The following is a 13,836-nucleotide window of genomic DNA, read 5'->3' as shown; positions in this document are numbered from 1 at the left end:
GGCATCTCCTCGTCCTGAGCCAGGCCTCCTCCTCCTACAGCTGTACCATTCATCTGCCCCAGCTCATTTAAGGAAAACACTGACTTCCTGCAGGAAAGATACATAATGGAAGTACATATCATATGTGGGGTTTCAATTGATGATGTTTTATGTGCTGTTTGAGAAGCTTTTCACCCCTGAAAGCTGACATGGAGAAACAAGTTGATTTAGGTTTATACAATTATTGCAGGCATATTGCTTAATGAACATTACTGAAGTGGATGATGGTAAAACTCCAACCTTTTGTCAGCCGAGGGGATTTTCTTGGGTGGTTCAATGCGGATTTTGGGATCCCATTCTCCAGGTGGAAGCACAATCACCTCATCCAGAAATTCATCTATGCCTGCGATGAGGTCCTCCCGATCTCTTGCCTTGTAGGCTACATCACTGAAGAGCTGAGGAAGTAGTGATCAGTATGTACTGTAATTCCCTAATAACTGTGATTTGACTTCTTATCACTGTTTTGACCACAGTTGGATTACAGTCAGTAGCTAATAATTTAAATCTAATCTAATCTAATCTAATCTAATCTAATCTAATCTAATCTAATCTAATCTAATCTAATCCTGTGCCAAGTACATAATACAGAGAAAAATAATCAAAAGTTCAGTTCTAGTCTCCTAAAACGTCACTGCAGGCTGCACAGACAACAGCACAAACTATGTGAGAGTGAAACGTTTTTTAATTAAAAACAGCAGGTATGTTTTGTCTACATGTTACCTAATACATTGAACACAGTGAGGTGAATTGCCTACAGAGGCCGACAATAACCACACCACCCACAGCCAGCACACTAAAGAGCAACATCTTCCCTCAGTCTGTGGACTCCTCAACTATTTTAAATATTTGTAAGTATGTTCAATGCATGTACTGACAATTCATGGTATATCTCTGTGGTAAACCTCGACGCTCAAACAACAAAGATGTTGGTGGCCATGAGTCTGTACTTGAGTTACGATGCAGTGTGCACTGTGTCACTTTCTGTGATGTCATGTAACACAACATCACATGATGAAAATCTGACCTACCATAAGTAGGGTGGTGCTAGAGTGTAAGAGGGAAGAATCAATCAAAGATGACTAACCACCAAACTTAAAAGTGCTGGATTGCAGCTGGTGAACATAGAACAGCCTAGCCTATTTTTTTCTTCACTACTCCAGGTACTACTTCAAACAGCACATTTGGCTCTGTGATTAATAAAGTCATGTAATTCAACTAAAACTGCATTCAGCAGCAAAATAATACTTCCATTAGCAAACCATGGGCAACTCATGATCCCAACAGAAACCCAGCTCCTAACTGATGCTTAACAATCAGCATTTCTTCCAGATGTAATTCAAACACAGTAACAGGATCCCTATACTCTCCACCAACTCCAGCCTTGACAGGAAATGGCACGTTGTGTTCTCACATGTTCACTGAGACAGGATCAGTATCAGAAAGAATCTCATAAAGAAGGCATATCACAGAAATAATTTAAAACACTTACATCATCCACCATTAGGGTTGCTATTGCTCGCCCAATCTCATTATAGGACTTTGCCTTTCCTTGTGGTCCCAAGAGAATAAACAGGAATCTGTATAGTAACAAGACAAATGTGAGGTATGTGCTGGGATGGTAGGTAGATGGTAGGTGTGTGTGTGTGTGTGTGTGTGTGTGTGTGCGTGCGTGCGTGCGTGCGTGCGTGCGTGCGTGTGTGTGCGTGCGTGCGTGTGTGTGTGTGTGTGTGAAAGAAAAGGGCTTTGACCTCACCTGGTGGGAACAGGGACCTCAGTCAGACCTCCTAGCGTCGTAGCTTGGGCAAGGCGGACAAAGGCTACAAAGGGTTTGTTGACAAAATCCACCTCGCCCACTAAGACGTTGGACGCCTCTGCATCTCTGGGAATCTTCTTCATGAATTTATTTTTTAGCTACAGAAAGTGGAGGGACAAAAAGAGCACATGATGAGATATCATATTTTATTGGCAGATACATTTCACATTTCACCACACCATAGTTTTGTTGCATTCATGTTTAGCTCTGTAAATGGAAAATAGTACTATACGTATACAGCGCCTTTCTAGTCTTTTTGACCACTCAATGTACTTATCAACTGCACATCTCAGATCAGAGATTTATGAAATTGGCTGCCAGACAGAAGCTAACCATTCACACACATTCACACACCTATGGCGCAGCCTTCAGGAGCAATTTGGGGTTCAGTTTCCTGCCCAAGGACAGTTCCACATGCAGACTGGAAGAGCTGAGGAAACTGGGGAAGGAAGCTGAGGAAAGACTTCCGATCTTCTGATTTGTGATCTGCTCTGAGCCACAGACGCCCTGTGATATTATTTTCTTTGTTATATTTATAATGTTTTCATAGTTTGAATCACTTGTGTTTTACAATTTACAATGTACTGTACATCTTTTTAGAAGTGAAACTGTTTCTTTCTGGTTCCACCTTTTCTCTCTCATACAGGATAGTACTGCACTTATCACCTTGGGCTCTAGGATGTTATAATGGAGTGAAAAAAAAAAGACCAATTAATTGTTCATGAAAAAAAATGCTTGTTGCAGCCCTGCATGTGTTGATTCTGTGGCTGCGATGACCAGATCTCAGGGATCATGAAGGTTTCAGCTTTGTATCATTTGTTATCAAGTCTCTCTAAATCTGCCGGGTGACTGTGGGAGCAAGATGACAACCTTGTGTTTTTCCATGAATATTAAACCTCAAGAAACAGAAGAGAGGAAAAACAAATGTAGGCTGACACAGCTGTGACTGAAAGAGGGATGATGAACTAACCTGACCTGTCTGATTGCATGTAAAGGTGTGGCAGGAAATAACACAGCAGCACAACACTCAATAACTGACAGCTTGCCAATAACTCACAGCCCCAGTCTGTGGTTACATGTGAGGGCTGAGCACGAGGACAGGAAAATGAGTCCATGCCCATGTTTTTCCCTGCTCAATATTGACACAGATAACGTGGCACACACACACACGCATATCATGATCATGGTCACGTGTGACCTACTGTAGGCCTGAAAATGAACATCCAGTCTTCCACTCATAACTGGGGTACTTGGAACTGGACAACCCATACTCAAACAAACACATATCAGTACGAACAAATAAAGTTCACAGGCCACATAACACACTCCCAAACCAATTCTCATTCATTTATTTTTGTACAATAGTCATAGCTGTGAATGACACTTGTCGGTTTCAAAGCCCAGTATCCTAATCCAAGCAACAACAGCATGGCCTTGCATCTGTCCAAGCATACGTCACTGGGTTTAACTCACATTATTGCATGTGCCTCACAAATGGGTGAGTTATGTGTTCGCACGCTTCCTCTATCACTCGCTGTCACCTTCACTAGCAATTGCAATGAAAGATTGATGACACTTAGGGCAGAGCTGGCTCTCACCTCTCCACTGAAACATCAATTCAATACAACACCTTCCTGAGACATGGGACGTGTAATCTCACCAATAATGAAAAACAGCACACTGGAAAATGAGCGTACACAAGCCTCCATGCAGATAAATTGACATAACACAGATAGGAACATGAGTTCAGCCATTATTAAGACAAAACACACGTTGACTTGAGGGAATGTTGTTTTTCATGTTTGTTTTATGTAAAAGGAGGTGCAGAGGTTTGAAATGAGTTACCTGGTCTGTGCTGGGAGTGTCTGCAATATCATTCATACTCCTACTCTGGGCATGACCTGAAGTGCAAAATAACAACGACAGTTAATACATGCTAAATATTGTACATATCATTCATTGTTCACTGTAAAACAACCATTGAACAGATATACAGTGATATTTATTACAAAGGGAAACTGTAATTCCTGCCTTTCTCATAGAAACCACACTGATCATGATGTGTAAGACAATGCACGACTATCAGAGGTGTCAAAAGGATTTACATTCATTACCCAAGTAGAAGTATAGATACTAGGGTTTAAAAAAGTGCTTGAGTTGATAAAAGTATCAACTCAAGCATTTTACTCAACTAGAAGTGTAAAAGTACTGGCTTCAAAACTACTTAAAGTATAAAAGTAGAAGTAATGTAAAGGGAAAAAAAGCCATCAAATGTTATAGGCCCCGCGGCACAGGGGCCTGTAGTTCTCTACACGACCTCCCCCCAAAAACATCACTTTTCTAAAGGCTATAATGTTATATTAAAATGTTAATGTTGAAAAATTTGTTTCAGCCTCATATATGCCCAATGAAAATGAATGCATTGTAGTATAATGCAAATACATTAAAGAACCATACTATATGTGTGTGCTACTGAGCACTGACATGTGTTTCATGGAGCGGAAGATATGATGACTAGTTATATGCCTATAAGTATTGTAATGATGCAATAACCATTATTGGAATGTAAATGTACATCCAAGCTTAGCTGCAGGAATCTGTGAGGACAACGGATGCAAGATATCAAAACTGGACAAGAACACTGGAGTACGCAGGCCTAGTAACAGTTACCCATGTATGGTTGTCTTTACAGTATAGTGCTGTCAAAATTAATATTAATCCAAGCGATTAATCAAAAAAATTATAAATCTGATTTTTAAAAAAAATCCTGACTGATACTCCTCGCTGGTGCTTGGTTGGGACGAGTTCTCTTGAGTCTGTGCCACGGACATTTTCGCATTAGTCAGTCGACAGTCAGTCAGCTCCTTGCTTGCGAGTGACATGATTTGTAATGTGCAGGGACGATGGTTCGTGTACAAACCAATAGTGTGTTGGAATGGTATATGTTTATACTTCTCATCCAATTACAATGAAATTCACTTATTTTCTAAAAAACCCAGGCCGGAATGAAATACGAGTAACAAGGCTGTTTTGAAAATGTAAGGAGTAGAAAGTACAGATAATTGCGTGAAAATGTAAGGAGTAGAAGTAAAAGGTTTGCTGAAAAATAATTACTCCAGTAAAGTACAGATAGCCAAAAATTCTACTTAAGTTGACACCTCTGACGACTATGCAGTCGAGGAGAAATGCTGTCAAAAAATCAATCAAAGAAGAAAATCACCTGCTTAGTTTGAAGATGCTAGAAGATCCAGTAAATCCAGAGACAGTTAATACATGAGCCCAAACCTCTAATAGGAGTGAGCACTTCTTCAACTCTGAGGACTTTTAACAATTCTTCAATCAGAATCAGAATCAGTGTTGTGTGTGATATCTGCCTGAGAGTAAACAAGTATCTCCAATAAGATGGACGATTGTTTCTGACTATAGTCAATAAATCTAAACTCAGATCATTATAGAGTGAGAGGAGTCAATGTGTACAAGTTCACAGTTCGTTTTAGAGTTGTGATGATTTAAATGCTGTTTATAGATGTTTTTTTTGTTTGTTTTTTTAAGATTTTAATTAATCAGAAACTAACAATGTTAAACCTTCAAAAAAGAAGCCTGTGGCCATAATGCACAGACACATTCATGTGAGTTGAAACCACAGACTGTGAAGCCACAGACAGACACTCACGCAGGCGACCATAGTTAGCAGACTGCTGTTTCATTCTGAGGTCCTCTGTGGATCGGTTAAAGTTGGCTATTGGACCCGGAACTGAACCTGGACCTGGTCCACCTCGGGATCCTGCATTCCGGTCTGGTGAGGGAAGAGAACCAGAAACAGACACAAACAGTAAGATCGTGGTCGGAGGTGATGCTTTATGATTTATCTGGCAGTATGTGCTGTGCCTCGATGAGATGAGGAAATGCAACAGCGGTAATTAACTCATCAAACATTAATACATCCCCTGTTGAGGATATGAGCCTTGTTGACTGCAGGAGTGTGTTTATTAATTTACCAAATGAGTCAAATACATGCATAATGCATTTCTCAGAGAGTCTAGAATGGACCAAACAGTGATGAGGAAAAGAAACTGCTATATTTCAGGAACACAATTCCACGTGATGGAAGACCACAGGAGGTGAGGGTGGGCAGACTCACCCACTGGTATCAAGACAACAAAGAGACAAACTACTCCACCTTGTTTGTTAAGCTGAGTGTACAATAGGTGGTGCTCTATCTTGCATAAGAAACAGATGGTGTAAAAAATAAGGCTAGGAGCATTTTTAAGGATCCCAACCACCTTTTGATCATTTGTCTCTGCTGAAGAAGATTAGGATACTATTATAATTATTATTGTTATTACTAATTCATTTTCAGTAAGAATCTATAGTGGGACCTCACAGAATGTGACAAATAAATTCAATTGAAGCTTTCCAACATTGTATGTAGTATCATGAATTATAGATATCATAGTAAAAGAAACAAACACACACGATAACTATTATTTTGTTGGTGTCTCATCCTCAGGGTGAATGTTGATCTAATTAAGTAGATTTCTTAGATTTCTTAGTTTTCTAGATGATCATTTCAGAAGAGTACACTCACTGGTAGAAGAGCTGGATTTGCCAATATCGGCTAGCGAGCGGTGGATTGGCTTCTTAGTCTGGTGTCGATGTTTCCTTAACAAGACAAAACTGATCTTCTCTCTCAGATCAGGTGATATCATGCCTTCCTCTATCTGTCTCTCAATAATATCATCTGCAAAAAGGACATATTCATATTTCACACAAGGATATTTTACATAGGGCTGCAGTGTTTAAAGCACAATCATACAATACAGTCTATGTACAGTGTAAACACAATCCTGTGGAGAGCACATGGTTAGCTTTAGAGGTGATATTCCCAAGTTATTTGATTAGTTATAAGATATAAGATTTTATTAAACTGAGTGAATGGGTGACAAATGTATATCAAACAAGCTCATGTTCACTTATGATAAGATTAGAGACACCAGCCAACATCCAGCACAGTGCTACTAAATGACAGATGAAGGCAACAGGATTGGTCCAAATATCTACAGATGTGTTTCATGACAATAACCTTGACTACTGAGCCAAATGTAACCGATTTTTTAAAACATATCTAAAAATCACTTTGAGGTATTGCTGTTAGGTGACAACATGTAGGACTGTATGTTTGCATATACAAAGATTGGATTTCAGTTTCTGGTGGTTGTTTCATTTAGCTGTAAACTGGGAAAGATTGTAAGTGGTGTCATCGATTCTTTTTCTATGGATTGTTTAATTGATTTATTGACCACTTCATACTAATGCATCTGCAGCTTCTGTGTGCTGAGTAGTATGACAAAAGTGGTAGAAGCATGAGTTTGCCACTTGTGTTATTCTTTGTAAATGGTTCAACATTTAACAACAGGGAAAGCTGACAGAGCTTACAGGGATGGCCATGCAGCATCACAGGACTATTTTACCTGAGACACAAATAGGTTAGCCTGCTGTGACACAGTAGACTACACTGCCTCAATGAAAATATGTCAGTTGGTTAACTGGCTAGCTAGTTAGCAAAGGACTCATGAAATATAACTATCATGAATACGCACAAATCGTTTAATGGGTAGAAAATAAAGCAATATGCTGCCTTCAAACTGTGTTCACAAGAAGAGTCCTTATGTGGTATTCACCACATTCTGCTGACGTTTTTAGTATTGGTGGAGGCGACACAAACAAAAAAAAGTTTCTTTAGAGAGCAAATTGTCCCAAAATATGAATACATTTTGATTTTGAGTCATCAGAAAAGAAAGTAAACCTCAAACATCTCACCAACTATCTGAGGCAGTGAGTAGCCTTCCAGGTCCAGCAGCACTGTTCCCGTTTGGAGACACGTTCTGAGCTCAAAAAGACTATGCAGGGAGAGCGTGGACACGTGTGGTTTACTCCACCTTTCTCCTCCCTCCTCCACCTTCTCTTCAAACTTCACCCACCTGAAGGCAGCAAAACACACAGGGTGAAAGAAACAGGTGACGAATACAAAACCGCTGCGATTTCTTTGAGCTCAGTGCTTCACATCTGCTGCTGCTGCTGCTCAGTAGGTATGTGCTGTTTGAGCTGGCGCCTTCCAGGTATGACATTGTATGAATGTGAAGCAGAGAGCTCAGTCCACTACACTGCTCATGGGGCAAGGCTGGTATTGATGTGTATATCAAAGAATCACTTTCCAGCACCCAAAAAATAAAATAAAAAATAATTTGGACAGGCTGAATCATGTGTTAAGCAGACTGTGCCTGTTGTGTGTTTATCAGTGTAGTCATCCACCTGGCAGACTCTTTCCACTCCAGCTCGTCTCCTTCCCACTGTAGAGTGTCCATTTCAGTGAAGAGTGTCGGCGTGGGCATGTCATCATCTTCACTCAGGATATAACGTAGCCGCTCTGCCGCCGGAGACACTTGATGGAATGGATTGGAAAGATTTCATACATAATTTGTCATTTCATTTTATAGAGTATTAATATGATTTAATGGCCCGGAAAATACTTTTTATTTTATGCTACCCGGCAAGACAGTGACAGAAGACACTAAAACAAAAAAAGTGTCTAAATAATCAGATCAAACAGTAATAAAGTATCATTGAAAAATTAAAAAAATTACCCCAAAAAACAGTGATTGAGATAGAGGTATCCAATTCTGTCCAAGTTTTTGTTTTTTGTAATGAATTTGAATCGGTAGGAGCAGACTGGAAGGCAAACAGACTAATGGGTGTTTTCAGATTTTGGGGTATTTACACTGATGTGAGAAGAAGACTATCTATTGTACTTGACCACCAACATTAGGGGGTGATCACCCAAGAAGAGTTTGGTAAATCAGTGTAAACCAGGGTCACACCGGCTTTCCTAATAATAATGTTGAAAAGAAAATGTTAATGACATGTTTTTATGTGACCTGAAGGCCTACAGCCTCTCTGCCAGAGAAACAGCATGACCCAGAGTCTGAAAGGTTAGGACACACTGACCACTCTCTCATGAATGAAAATAGTGATCTTCAATATGAATCAATGTCTAACAATAAATCTTTTCACTTACACCCCGTTTACAACCAGCTGTAGGCTGTTGTGTATTTCCTGCACTACACCAGTAGTAATGATTGCAGTATTGAAGTCTATGTACACATTAGAACCTGATTATAGCTATTTAATCATGAGCCTGCTGTACTTAGAATCCATTGCATCATTGTATGGAGGTTGAATTGGACCCCATGTGCATGAATGGTGCTGCAGGGTAATGAGCTGTCAGCTGGACGTATGCTGCTAACCTATGGACTGAGCTGGATGATAAATACTGTTCATGGAGTCAGTTATATTGAAGTACTTTATTTACAGCAACTAACAGTGAATTGGACCGGTAATGTGCTGGGCAATGAATGACAATGAATTGCAATGAATGATAAAATGACTACAGTAGCAGATATGGTAGCAATAATGACAGTAATAATATGCGTAGTGGACATCATGCAGGATCACAGCAGCAGCCATGATCCACGAGAACCTGCTGAACGACAGAGCACAGAAACTCCGGGGAAGTTTGGTTAGTTACATGGATTAATGAGACATGTATGTCCACAGATGGTGAGAGAGAGAGAGAGAGAGAGAGAGAGAGAGAGAGAGGGAGAGAGGGAGAAGGGAAGGAGAGTCCACGGGCAGTCTAATCCTATGGCAGCATAACTAAGGGATGACCTGAACCAGCACTAACTATAAGCTCTATCAAAAAGGAAAGTCTTAAGTCTACTCTTAAAAGTGTTGACCGCGTCTGCCTCCTGAACCCAGAATGGTAGTTTGTTCCACAGAAGAGGAGCTTGATAGCTGAAAGCTCTGGCTCCCAATCTACTTTTGGAGACTATAGGAACCACAAGGAACCCAGCATCCTGAGAGCGCAGTGTTCTAGAGGAGTAGTAAGGTACTATGAGCTCTTTTAGATAGGATGGAGCCTGATCATGAAGAGCTTTGTAAGTAAGGAGAAGAATTTTAAATTCTAGATTTAATAGGCAGCCAATGCAAGGAAGCCAAAATGGGAGAGATGTGACCTCTGATCTTGGTTCCTGTCAGAACACGTGCAGCAGCATTCTGAATTAACTGCAAAGTCCTAAGAGACTTATTGGAGCAGCCTGATAACAAAGAGTTACAATAGTTCAGCCTAGAAGTAACAAATGTGTGGACTAGTTTTTCTGCATCCACTTGAGAGACAATCTGAGAGACGTCTGATTTTAGCGATGTTACGTAAGTGGAAGAATGCAGTCCTCGAAATTAGTTTTATGTGGACGTTGAAGGACAAATCCTAAACAAAAACAACTCCAAGATTCTTTACGGTGGAGCTGGAGGCCAGGGTGATCCCGTCTAAAGTAACTAAGTCTCTAGAAAGAGAGTTTCTGAGGTGTTTGGGTCCAATTACAAGAACTTCAGTTTTGTCTGAATTTAACATAAAAAAATTGTAGGTCATCCAACTTTTTATATTCTTAAGGCATGCTTGGAGTTTAGTTAACTGATTGGGGCATCAGGCTTGATCGATAAATATAATTGGGTGTCGTCAGCATAACAATGAAAATTGATAGAGTGATTCCTAATAATGTTCCCTAAAGAAAGCATATATAAACTAAATAAAAGTGGTCATAGTACAGAACCTTGTGGGACTCCATGACAAACTTTGGTATGCATGGAGGATTCATCGTTGACGTGAACAAACTGAGATCGATCTAAGAAATACGACTTAAACCAGCTTAGGGCGGTTCCTTTGATGCCAATTTGATGTTCCAGTCTCTGTAAAATAATTTGATGGTCCATGGTGTCAAATGCGGCACTAAGATCTAACAGGACAAGTACAGAGATGAGTCCTTTGTCTGATGCCATTAGGAGGTCATTTGTAACTTTGACTAATGCGGTCTCTGTGCTATGATGCACTCTAAATCCTGACTGAAAATCCTCAAATAGACTATTGTTATGGAGAAAGTCACACAGCTGATTAGCTACAGCTTTCTCAAGTATCTTAGACAGAAAGGGAAGGTTTGATATCGGTCTGTAGTTGGCTAAGACCTCTGGGTCTAGAGTGGGCTTTTTAAGAAGAGGTTTAATTACAGCTACCTTAAAGGACTGTGGTACATATCCTGATAATAAAGACAGATTAATCATATCCAATAAAGAATGACTAACTAGAGGTAAAACATCCTTGATCAGCCTGGTTGGGATGGGGTCTAAGAGACAGGTTGACGCCTTAGTTATTTGATGAATGTCGATGGGAGAAAAAGAGTCTAAATACATATCAAGTTTTACAGCTGTTTCCAAACTTGCTGTATCAGAATGCAGATCAATGCCTGTTGAGGGCAAGAGGTGATGAATTTTGTCTCTAATAGTTATAATCTTATCATTAAAGAAGCTCATGAAGTAATTGCTGCTTAGACCTAAAGGAATAGATGGTTCAGTCGAGCTGTGGCTCTCTGTTAGCCTGGCTACAGTGCTGGGGTTGTTCTTATTCTCCTCTTTTAATGAACATGAAGATGAAGATATACTTTATTGATCCCACGAACGAGGAAATTCTTTTTACACTCTATTTTTATTTTACATGCATTTTAACCCAGATAGACACACACATGCAGTACAAGGCATAGAGATGCAATTTTGGAGAGAGAGATGGTGGAGTGATGGGCAGCCCCTGAGAAGCGCCCAGCGAGCAGGGGCAGGGGGTTCGGTGCCTTGCTCAAGGGCACCTCAGCAGTGCCCAGGAGGTGAACTGGCACCTCCCCAGCTACCAGTCCAACTTCCATATTTGGTCCATGTGGGACTTGAACCGGCCACCCTCCGGTTCCCAAGCCAAGCCCTATGGACTGAGCTACCTCCCCCATCAAAAGAAAAAACTAAAATAACATCTAACAGCCCTCCAAATTGACATTTCTAATGAAGTGTAAAATGTGTAGTTTTTAATATGTAGTAAAATATCAGTGGGATTTTATCATTGATCTTGTGATTTCATAATATAAATGTAGAGATTCACAATGCATTTCTTCCTCTTGATCTGCCTCCCGAGATGTCTTTATCAGCTGCAGCACAGACAACTGGCAGACGACCAAACAGCAAGAGATGAAGATGAAGAGTAGTAGGCTGCTCTGGCATTACGGAGAGCCTTCCTGTATGTTTTGAGATTATCTTGCCAGACTAGATGAGATTCTTCCAGTTTAGTGGCACGCCATTTGCGTTCAGATTTACGCGTCTCTTGCTTTAAGTTACTGCTGGCTATACCATGGTGCTAGCCTTCTTTGTTTAATTGTCTTCTTTTTCAGAGGTGCAATAGAGTCTAGAGTTGTCCGTAATGAGTCTGTAATACTATCAACAAGATGGTCTATTTGTGAGGGGCTAAAGGAAGCAGTCAAGTCCTCTGTTACAGTTAGACATGGCATTGAATTCAATGCTGAAGGAATCACTTCCTTAAATTTGGCACTATCAGATAAACATCTGCTGTAGGAGTTTCTGCAAAAATTCAGAATAAGGACCTGGAGCTCGATATACTGTAACAAATAAAATGCAATGTTTTCCACCTCACTGGCACCATTTTCTCCATTTCTTCATGTTTTTTGTTCCTGCTATAATATCGTACTAGTAATGGCACAACATGCATCATTGATATTCATGTTTCAGGCCCACACAGTCCAGTCCAGTCTGCCACCTTGCTCCACATCAATTTAGGAGGTGGACAACTTTCCCAGCCAAAGTCTTTGAAAGCCAAAGCAGCAGTGTCCTGCCAGGCGGGCTACTCATTACTCTGACATGAAACAGAAGCTACACCCTTTCAGGCTGTGTCTCAGACTCCTGCTGTTCACTGTTAAAACTGCTGGAAAGAAGCAAAATTTAATCAAAAGCGGGAGGTAGGAGATTGCAACACATTTGTAATATATGACATGGTCTGCTATATGCCTGCGCCAATCTTCGGACAGTCAAGTAAAAGAGAGCAGCTTCAATTTACGGTTCACAGCACATTGGCCACAACAAGAGGCAGGAGTTGTATTAGGGGCTTTTCATAGGTTTCTCCTGATAACAGAAGATTAGATTAGACTCTTTATCACCTCCATTATTTTATCTTTTCTAACCATAACAATGTCCTATTTTCACAGATTTCTGCATTATGTAATGTACATCTGAAAGACAGGTGCACAGGAGCAAACTGTCAGCACAAAATGTATTAAAGATACAAAGTTCAGTCAGTCACAGAACAGATCTATGACAAAGCTCTACCGCCATCTTTTATGGGCCCTGCAGCAGTTTAGCATTGCCTATTGAATGTATGGATATGAAGACAAATTGGTTTTAATCAACCTTGTCAATTGAGAGACTTAATCTTGATTGAAACACAGTGCAAAGGTGCAGCAAACCAGCACAAAAAAACAGGAAGGGAGATACAGGTGAAAGCTGAGCAGGCCTCAAGTCACCTGACCCTAAGGCCAAAGCCTTGATTCCACTTAAAGCTCAATGACGTCATGTTTCATACCCCAACAGAAGTGTTTTGCCTGCCTGATTGGTGGATTTGTTTTTTGTGCTTCTACAATACATAGGCTACAAAGTATCAGTAGTGGTACTTTTTTCTTTTCATCTGTTTTCATGTGATATAGTCACAGTAAGGAGGTTCCAGCTTCTTCAGATGTCTTATATGATTGTATGGATGTATGTGGACACTGACTTACTTGTGCGGCTGATGTCATGGAGACTCTGCTCGTTTGAATCCATGAGTCCTTCTTCTGTATCGATGTCTCTGTAACGCTCTTGCTCATGGTGTCTGTGCTGGCTATAGCGTCTGTCCCTGTCCATGTCAGGAGCCTCACGACTAGCACGCCTTCGCCTGCGTTTGCGTCGATATCCTCGAGGTACTGGGACGCCAATGTAAATGGACTGATGGTCTGGGGACAAATATGGAGAGTTACATAAATATGGACTACACTGTACAAATGGCTGCACTG

General features: G+C 40.5%; 1 protein-coding gene across 1 annotated transcript in view; it reads right to left on the bottom strand.

The window, feature by feature from the left end:
- slc4a5a (solute carrier family 4 member 5a) overlaps positions 1-13,621 on the bottom strand; it is a 27,552-nt gene extending 13,931 nt beyond the window's left edge. Inside the window, exons 1-10 of the mRNA XM_027282912.1 lie at positions 13,564-13,621; positions 8,165-8,294; positions 7,673-7,833; positions 6,441-6,593; positions 5,526-5,648; positions 3,698-3,753; positions 1,793-1,950; positions 1,529-1,616; positions 280-434; positions 1-87 (exon numbers count right to left, since the gene is read on the bottom strand). The exon at positions 1-87 is cut by the window's left edge and continues 42 nt beyond it. Coding sequence (XP_027138713.1) covers positions 1-87; positions 280-434; positions 1,529-1,616; positions 1,793-1,950; positions 3,698-3,753; positions 5,526-5,648; positions 6,441-6,593; positions 7,673-7,833; positions 8,165-8,294; positions 13,564-13,606 — 1,154 coding nt within the window. The 5' untranslated portion in view covers positions 13,607-13,621. The remainder of the gene's footprint in view (positions 88-279; positions 435-1,528; positions 1,617-1,792; positions 1,951-3,697; positions 3,754-5,525; positions 5,649-6,440; positions 6,594-7,672; positions 7,834-8,164; positions 8,295-13,563) is intronic.
- Positions 13,622-13,836: the final 215 nt, after the last annotated feature.

The sequence above is a fragment of the Larimichthys crocea genome, chromosome X (genome assembly GCF_000972845.2).
Source record: "Larimichthys crocea isolate SSNF chromosome X, L_crocea_2.0, whole genome shotgun sequence".
Lineage (NCBI taxonomy): Eukaryota > Metazoa > Chordata > Actinopteri > Sciaenidae > Larimichthys > Larimichthys crocea.
Note: the sequence above shows the minus strand (reverse complement) of the source record. Positions and strands in the feature narration are given on the sequence as shown.